This window comes from Hydra vulgaris, chromosome 14 (assembly GCF_038396675.1).
Source record: "Hydra vulgaris chromosome 14, alternate assembly HydraT2T_AEP".
Taxonomy (NCBI): Eukaryota; Metazoa; Cnidaria; class Hydrozoa; order Anthoathecata; family Hydridae; genus Hydra; species Hydra vulgaris.
Genome location: NC_088933.1, coordinates 7,900,001 through 7,913,302, shown reverse-complemented (window position 1 = coordinate 7,913,302; position 13,302 = coordinate 7,900,001). Strand labels below are relative to the sequence as shown.

General features: G+C 29.2%; 1 protein-coding gene across 1 annotated transcript in view; it reads left to right on the top strand.

Annotated features, from left to right (window-relative positions):
• Positions 1–9,688: 9,688 nt before the first annotated feature.
• The window catches only part of LOC136091201 (uncharacterized), an 18,255-nt gene continuing 14,641 nt past the window's right edge, over positions 9,689–13,302 (top strand). The window contains exon 1 of the mRNA XM_065818233.1: positions 9,689–13,302. This exon is cut by the window's right edge and continues 834 nt beyond it. Coding sequence (XP_065674305.1) covers positions 9,793–13,302 — 3,510 coding nt within the window. The 5' untranslated portion in view covers positions 9,689–9,792.

The following is a 13,302-nucleotide window of genomic DNA, read 5'->3' as shown; positions in this document are numbered from 1 at the left end:
AAAGTTTTTTAATTACACATTTTTAATCTATAACAACATCAACAAGAAATTAATTTTCCTAAAAACCATTACGTTAAATAAGTATATAGTAAAGATAGTATTAATAATAGCATTAATAATAGTACTGCTATTACAAAAATTTTATATCGTAGTAACTAAATAACATAATGTATAATAAAAATGATAACGCAACTAAAGTAGTTCGACAAATTCATTATAATAGAGTGACACAAAACATTAAAAGTAATGATAACAATAACATTAAAAATAAAAGTATTGCAAAACTAAAATATTTATAGATCAGATGACGATCAAGAATAATATTTATGTTTAAAGATCAAATTTTAAACAACTATTAATACTAAAATTTTTAGTATATTTATACCAATATTCGTTAAAAAATAAAATTAGATTTTAACGGTAACATAAATTGCTTTTAAACAATCGCCCACTATCTGGTTTTTCTATGTTTGTAGAATCAATGTTTCTTTTAATGCCTGCAATTACCTCAAGTAACTTAATTTACTTGAGGTAATTGACTAATAAAAACTAATTTAAATTTTTTATTTTTATTAGTTATGACTCCGTTAAACAATAAACGCTAGCTACTTGTGAAGTCGTTGCATATCATTCTTATTGAAAATTTTCGTATTATATCTAGGAGTTTGCAATTTTAAAAAATTACGCATTGATAAAAAGTTTAATTTAAAAAGTTGTTTGTCATGTCACACTGTAACAAACTAACTCCCTCCCCCATGTGATATTTGGTGACACTTTCCAATATCCCCTACCCCCCCTAAGACTGTCACGTATTATTTGAACAGCCCCTTGCCGGAAAAAGTTAAGATCTCTTTTAACAGATTTATACCGAGAAAAAGTTGATCTTTTGAAGTCTAAATTATGTTCAATTAAAGTTTTATCTATTACTACTGATGAGTGGACGTCCTGTCAAAACTATAGTTACAAATCTGCTACTGCACATTTCATTTCTGACAAAACCACTTTCATCAGTTTTTGTTTGGGATTTGCATACCTTAATGGACGACATGAAGCAAATAATTTAAAAGACGCTTTACTGAAAATTTTAGAAAAATTCAAGGTAGATGATAAAATAATAAGTGTAGTATCCGACAACGCCAGTAACGTACGCAACTGTTTAAATTCTTTAAAAGTTAGTTTAAACATTCAACAAATAAGATGCATGGGGCATGTTTTGCAATTAGTAGTAAAAAATGTCAAAGATTTAGTTGAAGAAGATAAAAATGATAGTTCATCTAAATTCTTTTTTATTGCAAAAACATTAACTAAGTGCAGAAAAATTGTTACATCTTTCAATCACTCATCTCAACTTAATGATTTATTAGAAGAAAGTCAAATGCGACAAGGCGTTGAAAGAAAACTCGTTTGCACTCCACGTTTCTCATGGCAGAAAGAATGCTTAAACTTCACTCCTACATAAAAGATATCTTTAATTCTAAACAACATTACAAAGAAATGAGAAAATATTTGCTCGATGAAGATGAAATAGTTAACTTAAAAGAAACGGTAAAATCATTAACAAGCTGTAATCAAGTAAGAGTTTTACTTTCTGGCAATACTTATGCAACATGTTCTTTAATTATCCAAGTATAAAGTTCCTTGAGAAGCCACTAAATAAGAAAAAAAGTGAAACCCCTCCTTTAGTTATCTTTAAAAACTTGCAAAGACTCGTATGATTTAGAGAACAATTCGTTTTTATTATGTGCCACTTTTTTGGATCCAAACTATAAAAATTCTTTGAAAAGTATGAGAAAAAAAAATATTTAAAATGTGTGAAGGAATTTTTGTCAGATTTTTACCTGACAAAAAAAGTTTGTGAAATAGTTCCGGTTAAAAAGTTGACAAGCAAATCAAAAAAATTTAAGTTATCATTTGACGATGAAGATGATGATTCAGGAAATGATAGTGACAAAACAATAAGTTTAGATTTAAAAAAAGAAATTAGTGGTTATATAAAATTGTCAATACACGATCAAAATGTTTTACACTTTTGGCATCAAAATCAATATGTGTTTCCAATATTGTATTGTATTTAAACAATGATTTTATGTACGCATGCTACCGGTGCACCAAGTGAGCGCCTTTTCTCTGACGCATTAAATAATTTATATGCAAAGCGAAACAGAATGACAACTGAATGTTTTCAAATGTTGATGTTTTTATACGAAAATTTGGAATTTTTTAATTTAATTTAAATTTATTAAATGTAATTCGGAAGTTTTTTATAGTAATAATTATTTTTTAATTCATTTTATTGATATAACTCTAATTGATATATAATTTTATTGATAGTTATAAACTGTTATAAACTCTTTTGTGTTATAAGTCTTTACAGTCGCGTTGCGAGGAGAGGTGGCAAAGGGGCAATTGTCTAGGGCGTGAAGGCTTAAATGAACGCCAAAGAAACAAGAAAAGCGAAAAAAAACAAACTATTGTACTTAAAAATATTTTTTTAAATTTATTGTAAAAAATTTTTTTATTTATCTTTACCCTGTGCGCAAAAATCCTCGCTACGCTACTGCATATTTATATATATCCAAGAAAGAATAGGGCGAGTTTACTTGAGGAATTTTTAGTATATCTAAGACATCTCATGAGCGGTGCGGCCAGGGTTGCCAGATTCTTTTCAGTATGCGGTAGCCATATATAATGAATCAAGCGTTAAAACAATAAGGATCGCTTTAACAGGCTACAAGTAAAAGAGCCTTTCATCAGAAATACTAGAAGTTACTTGGATTATCTTATTTTACCATTTAATCTTTTACAGCAGCTTTGTAGAGTTTTGTGCATGCGCATAAAAGATATTGTGTTTTTATGTATTTTTTGGACCCAAAAAAATTAACACATTCCAAAAAACTTTGTCCGTCGTAGACATTTTTTCATAGTTCGTAAAATGCATACTTTGTTATTTATTTGTTTACTGGTTCTTAATAGATTAAAAATGACGTAGTATGTGTAAAAAAATGGCAGGAATAGTCTGAGTATTTAAAAGAAAAGTAAAATATACCGAAAACAGTTATTCGATTTGGGTTAAAAGTTTTGATCATTTAAGTGAAAACGACTGACAAAAACATTTACGCTAAAATATTTTAACGGAAACTAACGTGGCATTGTTGTTAAACTTTCTCGTAAAGGTGTGGTATTGAAAATAATAGTTTCAATTTTAAAATAGATATCCATTTATTTATTCCAAATAATAAATATTAATTTTTTGACATTAATGAATATATAAATAAAATTTGTGATAATTTTTTTTCTAACAAAAACAAACAAGTACTTAAAAATAATAGATTACGCATTACGTTGTTGAATTAATTAAAATGTAATAAACAAATTTCTGGTTTAAAAAGCGACCGCAGCGACTTATATTTTCATTATTCAACAGGTATTATTCAATACTTTTTATCTTGTAAATACTATTCAACGATTTAAATTGCGGAAATTGCATTCTTAAATGCGAATACCAAGCGTTCTTTGTAAATTTTGCAAGTCTGCCCAATTGACAAACAACTCTACTCTGAAAGCAATAAAAATGTTTACATAATAACCTATAAACGAGTACTGGGTTTGGGTACTGGGTTTGGGTACTGGGTACCATAAACTGGGTTTATGGTAATACTCACGCCTGGCTACAGGTTCGTACCAACGAAGTGGTGGAAGTGGGTGCTGAAATTCAAAACTGAAATTTGGCATCTAAAGAAGAAAACCCTTCATTGGTAAAATTAGTATTATTAGTTGCACGTATTCGTCGTTCGGTACGGCCCTGCCTGCCTTATTGTAATGTGTTGTGGTTACAATAGTCGGGGGAGAAGACACAGCAATAAATATTCATAGATTGTGTATTGTAATTGTTGTGGTGGTTACGTTAAGATTTCAATAGATTGAGAGAGTTAATAGAGGGATAGAACTTATTGATTACTCATTTATGAGTTTTAAGTGTACAGAAAAAGTAGTAAGTAAAAACTAGTAAAAAGTAGTAGAATGCCAAATGTTTCTACTGCATAGTTTCTGTATTTCATATTTGAGAGTGTTTTTTACCATACTATGTTTTGCTTTATTTATTCGGTTACTATTCCTTTTTTTTTTTGCCTTTGATTTTAAATTTTGGGGTGGTTATAAATTGTTATGAAGGAAGGTGTTTGGGGGTAAAAAGCGTAGATTGGATAGAAAGTAATTAATTGAAATCGAAGAGACTTTTGGTGAAAATTGGACTCCACCCTTGCAATAAGCCAGGGGAGAGTATTCATGATGTGCGATTATTATTGCATACTATCTATAGAACGCGGCACACAAAAAAATGAATAAATTACACGGTAAATGAACGTACCAAATTTAATTTAATTGTCTAAATGGCGTCTTTTTTACATTCCGCGCTTACATTCCGATTGGGTGTTTTTAAACAGTTGCAATAACCTCATGGGCATTTATCTCCAAGCTGGGGAAAAATACAAATATTTAAATGTAGTTTAAAACGATTTATTTTATTAACAATTTTATTTGACTAGAATTTTATTCGAACTAAAAAGTTAGTCGACTAAACGTATTATTGTTTGCCATAATTTAATAATTTAATTTCGTAAAATAAATTTGTAGATATTGTTTAGAAGAACTATTTATCTAGTATAAAGCAGGAAACCATTACTTTGAGGTTTCAGTAAGGACATTCCATAAAATTTGCTGCGTTGAGAAATTTAATGAAGTTATCACAATCAAATCAATTTAAAGGCATTCATTAAAATTCCAGAAATACCAAAAACTATATATTTTGTGAAAAATAGTTAACTAAAATGTTTTGTCTGTACATGTATTGCCCCAAATGTTATTTTACTGAATTTATTAACAATCGGTTTTTTAGCAGAATAACTTGGTTAAAACAGCTGATGTTTTAATAAAAAATAATTTTATGCAGAATTAATGGCAGATTAAAGCATTTTAGGCCTTTGACAGAGATACTGCGAGGGCCTCATTTGATGACACCTGAGGGTTTTTTCAAAAGGACTTTTTTTAGTTTTTGCTTTTTTTGGTAGTTTTGTCCCCTTCTCCACGATAATGTCATGTCATGGCAAATAAATTTAGGTATATCACTAGCAAATTTTTTTTTTTTGTAAGTTTTAGATTGATAAATCATTTTTTCTGTTTAAATTAAATCATAAAATTACTTATATTAAACAATATTAGTAACAAAATTAAATAGTAAATATGCTATTTAATTTATCATTTTTCTTTTTAATTAATACGGTATATATTTGTATATTTTATATATTTGTTTCAGATTAAAAGTACGAGCCTCTTTTTTAAGCAGGCTTTAGGCAGCTGCTTAGTTCACCTAATAAGCCGCTATACCGAATACATAATTAGTTTTTACAATTTTTAAAATAAAAGTAAATAGTTTAACATGGTATTTAATTAAACAATATAAATTTAATAAAAAACTTTAATTGTCTAAATTTTACAATCTAATTGTCGTAAATGAATATATTAGCGTTTTAAGAATGTAGAACTAACTAACTTACGAGTTCTTACATCAGAAAAATGATTTGAGGTGTTATATAAAGCAAATCCGAATATAGTTCCGGCACAAAACACAACTTTTAAAAATATTGCACCATCTATTTTTATAAATTTGTTTCACATAACTATTTTTATTATTACATATAGTTTAATTATAAATTGAAAACTATTTCTCTTGAAACACTTGAGGTTCTTGAAAAACTCTGAAAAACAAATCTTTAAATTCATGCGCTTTAGTAAATTACAACTGTAAATTGTAACTTACAGCAATTCGTAAAGCCAAATGAATAAATAGTTGGAGATCTAATCTCTTCACAACTAACGCATAACAAGATTTATAAAAATTACTTTTGTGTAATAGTCATAATTAGGGAGTTTATATAATTTTTAAGCCAACCTAAATAATTTATTTTTCAATAAATTTAAATTTTTAAGACAATTTATTTTTAAAAGGGTTGTAAACACCTCTGTAGCTCACACGGCCGGCGCAAGTTGGTATCACGTCAAGAGCGCCATTAAAAATGTTGCTGACTGGAAAAGAAAATGAAAGCCCTCGCTTTTTAAAATTTGATAACCAGCTGGTCTGAAAGGTCTACATTTCCTGACTGACTTATCTAAAAAAGTCAAATTTGCCAACTAAATGAACTAAAAGTTAATTGATGGGGTATCACACACCTTCACAACCAACCACCCCACTCCTTCACGCCGGCATCTCGTTAAATTTCTGGAACCAAGAAAAAAGTTTTCAATAAAAAAATTTTGATATTTTTTTATTGTTGCGGTATTTTGCGGTACAATGATCATGTATTAACAAACTTTTTCAAAGAATCTGATAGAATACTAATTAAATTTCATGATGTCGTTTTTATCAGAATTTTTGAAAAATTTTTTTTTTCCTTGGCGCCCGTTGGACATCTGCCGCCTGCGACAAACTGTTCCTTTCTCCCCCCCCCCTCTTCTTTTTGCGGCACTTGCTATTATATAAATTAATTATATAACTATATATACTATTATATAAATTAATTATATAACTATATATACTATTATATAAATTAATTATATAATAGTAAGTAATAGTAAGTATACTGAATACTATATTATATAAATTAATTATATTATATATAATATAATTAATTTATATAAGTTATTAATAACTATGTTATATAAATTAATTATATTATATATGCAATTAGTATATTAATAATATATTTTATATGTTATTAAAATATAAAATAAATTATTAAAGGGACAAGTTTGACGAAAGGGACAGTTTGTGCAAGGCGGCAGATGTCCAAGGGGAGCCAAAGAAAAAGAAGGTATCTAAAATATATATATATATATATAGATAAAAAGGTCCTTTACTGAAAATATAGGAAAGTTTTGAGAAATAGGGGCGCCGACTTGGTTTTCTGTCCCACGCGGCGTAAAGACTATCGGCACCCATGCTAGTATTATTTAGATTAAAAATTAAGTCGACTAATTTGAATTAACTAAAAAGTTAGGAAACTGTTATAAACGATTTTTAGTTACATTAAAAAGTTACTAGTTAAGTACTTAAAAGCTAATTTTATTTAACTAAAATGTTAGTTGACTAATTTTAGTTAATTAAAACATTAGTCAAAAAATTATAGTAAAATAAAAAGTTAGTCGACTAAATTTAGTTAACTAAAAGGTTAGTCGGGTAATTTTAGTTAACTAAAAAGTTAGTCGGCTAGTTTTAGTTACGGTTTTTTTAGTTTAGTTTACGATTTTTAGTTTTGATCATAACACTAGGTAAGGTGGAATGAAAGTAATGTTGTTTGGGAATTAATATTGGTAAATTAATGGTTATAAAAAACTAAGATACCTCGCATTCTGCTGCAGAATATAAGTTATTAATGTTTTGTGATATTCGTTAATTTTTTTGCTGCTATTTTAACTATTCTTTCCGTTTATTCATTTTAACCACTACACTAATTATTTATTTCTAATAGTCTATAAACTTTAGCCAATTTTAAGTCTATGAGATACTAGAATGTTGTAGAATACTCTGAAGAAGGAAATACCCAAGAATATCAATGATAGTGTAAATTTTTTTAAAGAGTCGTTTGGTGCTTCATTTCTCGCATATAGTGGTTTTTTCCATTTCTCGGGTATAAAAGCTGATGATAATACAATATTTTTACTCACCATTTTTTCAGAACTGCAAGAATTCACAAAGAAATCGCTTGTATTTATTGGTTCTTCGCTTTTGCATAAAATATTTTCCAATAATTCTTGTGGTTATCAAATTTACTATTGGTCTAATAACCCAGATAATCATTTTTATCAGTTCTTATATAATAACAATTTATGGTATGGCATTAGTATTTTTAGAAATATCAAACTTAAACAGAAACATTCACATTTTCCTGATGAACATTATGAGTTAATTTTTACCTTAATAATATTTCTTTATTGCAGCAGTTTATCTTTTACTTTCGATATAAGTTTCATTGTACCAAACACGAACATCTTCCTAAAGTTACTCTTAATAATGAATATAACAATATTCGTAAGAAATATAATGGAGAAGAATATCCGCAAATCAACAATTTGCTTAAGTCAATAGAAATCAATGAAAATTATCTAAATATTGACGAATCAGTAGCTATAACTGCAAAGGAAAAAAAATGTCTCGCTCTTTTTTCAATGGTTAAAACATATAAAGAAACAGGCAATATAATGCGTATTTCTAAAAAAAATGTAGAAATTCATGTACTAATGGGCAAGTCAATTGTTGTTCTAAAATTAAGTTAGTAAATAGCTATTTGAGTCATTTTTCGTTAGAGGCGAAAGTATATGTACTCCACAAGAAACTTTGCGATAAGCGTTAACTATTACTTGTAGCAACAAGAGAAGCAAACCATGAACGATAAGAAAGATTGGCAAAATCTTATTGGTTACAATAGAAATATAAATACTATTACAAATAGTATTTGCAAACCTATACAAGATATAGGTATTAGTTACTTTGACTACACAATTTTTTTATAATAATGGTAAAAGAATAGATATTTGTTATCAGCTTAATTGGCTTGAACATTACTTAAATTGTCAATTTTATAATGATATTTTACATAGTAACATTTATAACTTACCAATAGGACAGCACTAATTATTATGGAAGGCACATAAAGAAGATAAAATATTTGTTACCATGAAAAATTTCAACATTAGTAATAGCTTTTCTATTATCAATCGCCATCCACAAATGATAGAGTCTTTTCATTTTGGTTAAACTTTGGATAATTCTATTATATTACCAATTCTATTAAAATTATTCAGAGTTACTGTTAAAGTTCATTTATTTTTTAAAAGCAAAATAAAATATCACATTCCAGCAAATAATCAGTTACTATAAATAGCAATAAAAGGTCACCCACTTCTGTTTCAAAAAATGAGGCAATCAAGCAGTTTTATGATAAATTTAAAGTAAAAAGATATTTGTTAAATGACAAATATCTTTTTACTCCTAAAAAGTTTTATATTTTATCTTATCTATCTGCTGGTGCATCACCAAAAGAGATTGCTAGCCTTTTAAACCTCTCTATACGCACAGTAGAAGATCACATAAATTTATTGAAATGTTCTACTTCATCCAATAATAAATCTCAAATTATAGAACTATTTCTGCTAAACACCCTATCTCATAGACGATTCTAGCCCACTTTGTTATTTAACTACAAATCCCGTATTTTTTACGGATATTTTTATGTTACCCGGTGGCATATTTACATACTCCACAAGGCGATAGCACACATGCGTAAAAATCAAAATGCAAGACCGGAATTTTTTTTTTTTAATAATGATAGACTGCCTGCCCCAACCAAACCCTCAGTCGATGTAGCAGCACTCCCTTGCGGGTCAGGCTATTTGTCAGTCGATGTAGCAGCACTCCCTTTCGAGTCATTTGTTCCATTTTTCGTACTTTTTTATAAAGAAACATATTTTTAAATTTGAGCCTGACTCGAAAGGGAGTGCTGCTACATCGACTGACAAATAGCCTGACCCGCAAGGGAGTGCTGCTACATCGACTGAGGGTTTGGTTGGGGCAGGCAGTCTATCATTATTAAAAAAAAAAAATTCCGGTCTTGCATTTTGATTTTTACGCATGTGTGCTATCGCCTTGTGGAGTATGTAAATATGCTACCCGGTGTGGTAATTTGTAGCATGTTAAGTAATTTTTGATCAACGACTGTTTTTAATAGCGGAGGAATAAAAATGTCTGAAAGGTCCAGAATAAATAACTATAATAGAGAAGGTCTAACAACTTTAAATAATAAAGGAGTCAAAGCATTTAAGGAAGGAAAGTACAACGAAGCAATCGCTATTTGGCATAAAGCTCTTGAGATAGCTGATGATGCTTCAATTATTTTTAACAAAGCCCGTGCTTATGAAAATCTTGGATGTCTGTATTTAGCTCATAAAGGTTATGATGAGGTCTTAAAAAAAGAACCTTATCATACTAAAGCTGAAGAATTTTTAAAAACTTACGAAAAATTATTAGATAATTTTAAATTAGAGTTAATACGGAATAGCGTAGAGCAATTTATAACGTTGGAAGGTCAAAGTAGTAATGATGAAATAAAAATTAGTATTTTAAAAGAGATAGAACAAATTGAATATGGAACTTTAGTAAAGCAATTCGCTTACAAAAAATCTGTAAAAGAAGTTAAGAACTTAATAATCATACTAAACGACCTTGGTTATTTAACCACCAAGCTAGGAGAATTAAGCGGTGATCTTAAATATTATACAGATGCGTCAATATTTTATCAGTATGTTATTGCCATGTTGGATGAAAAAGATGGAGCATTAGGAAAGTTTTTAAGTACAAAAGAGAAAAATAAATTTTCAGAACAAAAATTATCAGATTCATATCAGCAATTAGCCTCCATACAACAGTTAATATTTTCTGCAATTAGTACTAATCAACCACAAACCATTCCAAATGTCCAGAATGAATCAACTAGTAATAAAGCTATATTAGCAAAAATACGAGCAAGTACTGAGGAAGGATTAAAAAAAGCGGAAGATGATCGTCAGCAAGCAATAAACAACCAAGAAGAAAAACAACAATATCAGGAATCATATGTAAAGGAAGTAAGAAAGTTATTTGAATCAATAGCTGATGACATGCAAAAGTTTTTAGCCATACTATATAGTGATAGTGAAAAAGAAATTGGCATAACACCACCATGCAAATACGCAGTAATAGGACTAGGTTCAATGACCCTTAAGCAAATGACACCGTATTCGGATTTAGAATTTGCTATTCTTACAGAAAATGATGATTACAAAAAAAATAACGATCCGAAAGTAAGAAAATATTTTAAAAACTTAAGCCACTTTGTAAATTTTAAGATGATAAATTTAGGGGAGAGCATTATTCCTACCAGTAAGTATGGTGTAGATATGAGCCATTTAGTGCATAGGGCAGTTAACTTTGATCTTGGTGGTAAAACTCCACTTGGAAGAATAGATAGTGACAAAGAATACAAGTTAGTGCAAACAATAGATGGAATGCTTGCTTATGTGCATAATGAAAAGGATTGGGCAAGTCATATAGATAAGAATCTACCATATATATTGGAAAAGGTTTGTTATGTGCACGGGGATAAGCAGCTTGTAGAAACTTATCGGGTCAAGGTTTCAGGATTTTTGGACAGTAAATTTAATCCAAAAGAACATGCTAGCTCAAAGAACTTTGAAATAAGAGCTCTTAAGCTGCTAAAAGAAGGTGCAATAGAAAGTGATTATCTACAACAAGCATTGAGTTTAAAACCTAAGGAAATCAAGTTTAAAGGAGATTTAGAAAAATTACAACCTAACTTGTATGATGCTGAAGGTATGTTATTTAACGTTAAGCAGGAGATATATAGATTACCTGATCGTCTGATATATAACTTTGGTCTATATTATGGCATTGAAGGAGATAGTGTCTGGGATACAGTAGATAAATTAACAAATCAAGACATAATTAGCATGGAAGCAGCAAGAAACATGAAAAATGCTGCAACTTTTGCAACTACTCTACGATTAAAAACCTATCTGCACTACAAAGCACAAACAGAAGATATGTCAATATTTTCTAGATCAATCGAAAGTGAGGCTGAACTTGAAGAACAAACCAAACAAACATTCCATTTATCTGAAGAAGATTTAGGAGAACAAGGAGGGATGTTTCAATATTTTTATACTGCATTACCATTACATGAAAAGTTAAAAGATTTTTGTAATGAATACATGAACCTAGACAACGATGATAGAAAAGCTTTTTTTAAAGATACTGAGTTTTATGTAGATAATGATGCTAATAAAGGTCTTATTTATTTTAGATTAGCTCAATATCATCAGGCTCATATTAAATTAGAGGAAGCAGTAAAAAATGAAACAAACCATCATAAAAAGTTACAATTACAAAATGTTTTAGCAACAATATACGTTTTGTTTGGTAAGATTGATGCAGCTATTAAGTTCTATGATGATTGTTTAGGTGATTACCAAATCATTTATAAAAAGCAACCTCATCCAGAAGTTGCTGCGTTGTTAAATAACTTAGGAGCAGCTTATAGAAGTAAAGGACAACATGGTCAAGCTGTTCAATATCAAGAAAAAAGTTTAAAAATGCAAAAACTACTTCATAAAGATGAACCTCATCCAGATATTGCTACGTCTTTAAATAACATAGGAATAATTTATCTTCGTCAAGGACAATATGATCAAGCAATTCAATATCATGAAGAAAGTTTCAAAATGCGAAAGTTAATCTATAAAGATGAACCTCATCCAGATGTTGCTATGTCTTTAAGTAGCTTAGGAACATCTTTTCATGCTAAAGGACAATATGATCGAGCAATTCAGTATTATGAAGATGGCTTAAAGATGAGAAAACTCATCTTTAAAGATCAACCTCATCCAGATGTTGCTATTTCTTTACATAACATAGGAGAAAGTTATAATGCTAAAGGACAATATAATCGAGCAATTCAGTATTTTGAAGATAGCTTAAAGATAGGAAAATTCATATATAAAGATCAACCCAATCCAACTGTTGCTGGATTTTTAAATGACTTAGGAACAGCTTACAGTAAAAAAGGACAATATGATCAAGCAATTCAGTATTATGAAGATTGCTTAAAGATGACAAAACTTATTTTTGAAGATCACCCTGATCCAGATGTTGCTAATCTATTGAATAATTTAGGAGCAACTTATAATGCTAAAGGACAATATAATCAAGCAATTCAGTATTTTAAAGATAGCTTAAAACTAGGAAATTCCATATATAAAGATCAACCCAATCCAATTATTGCTGGATATTTAAATAACTTAGGAGCAGCTTACAGTAAAAAAGGACAATATGATCAAGCAATTCAGCATTATGAAGATAGCCTGAAGCTGATAAAACTCATTTACAAAGATCAACCCCATCCAAATGTTGCTGGATATTTAATTAACTTAGGAGGAGCTTATGGTGATAAAGGACAATATGATCAAGCAATTCAGCACTTTGAAGATGGCTTGAAAATTCAGAGACTCATATACAAAAATGAACCTCATCCAGATGTTGCTGCTTCTTTAGATAACTTAGGAAAAGTTTATAGTGCTAAAGGACAATATGATCGAGCAATTCAATATTATGAAGATAGCTTAAAGATGAGTAAACTCATCTTTAAAGATCAACATCATCCAGATGTTGCTTCTTATTTAAATAAGTTAGGAGAAGCT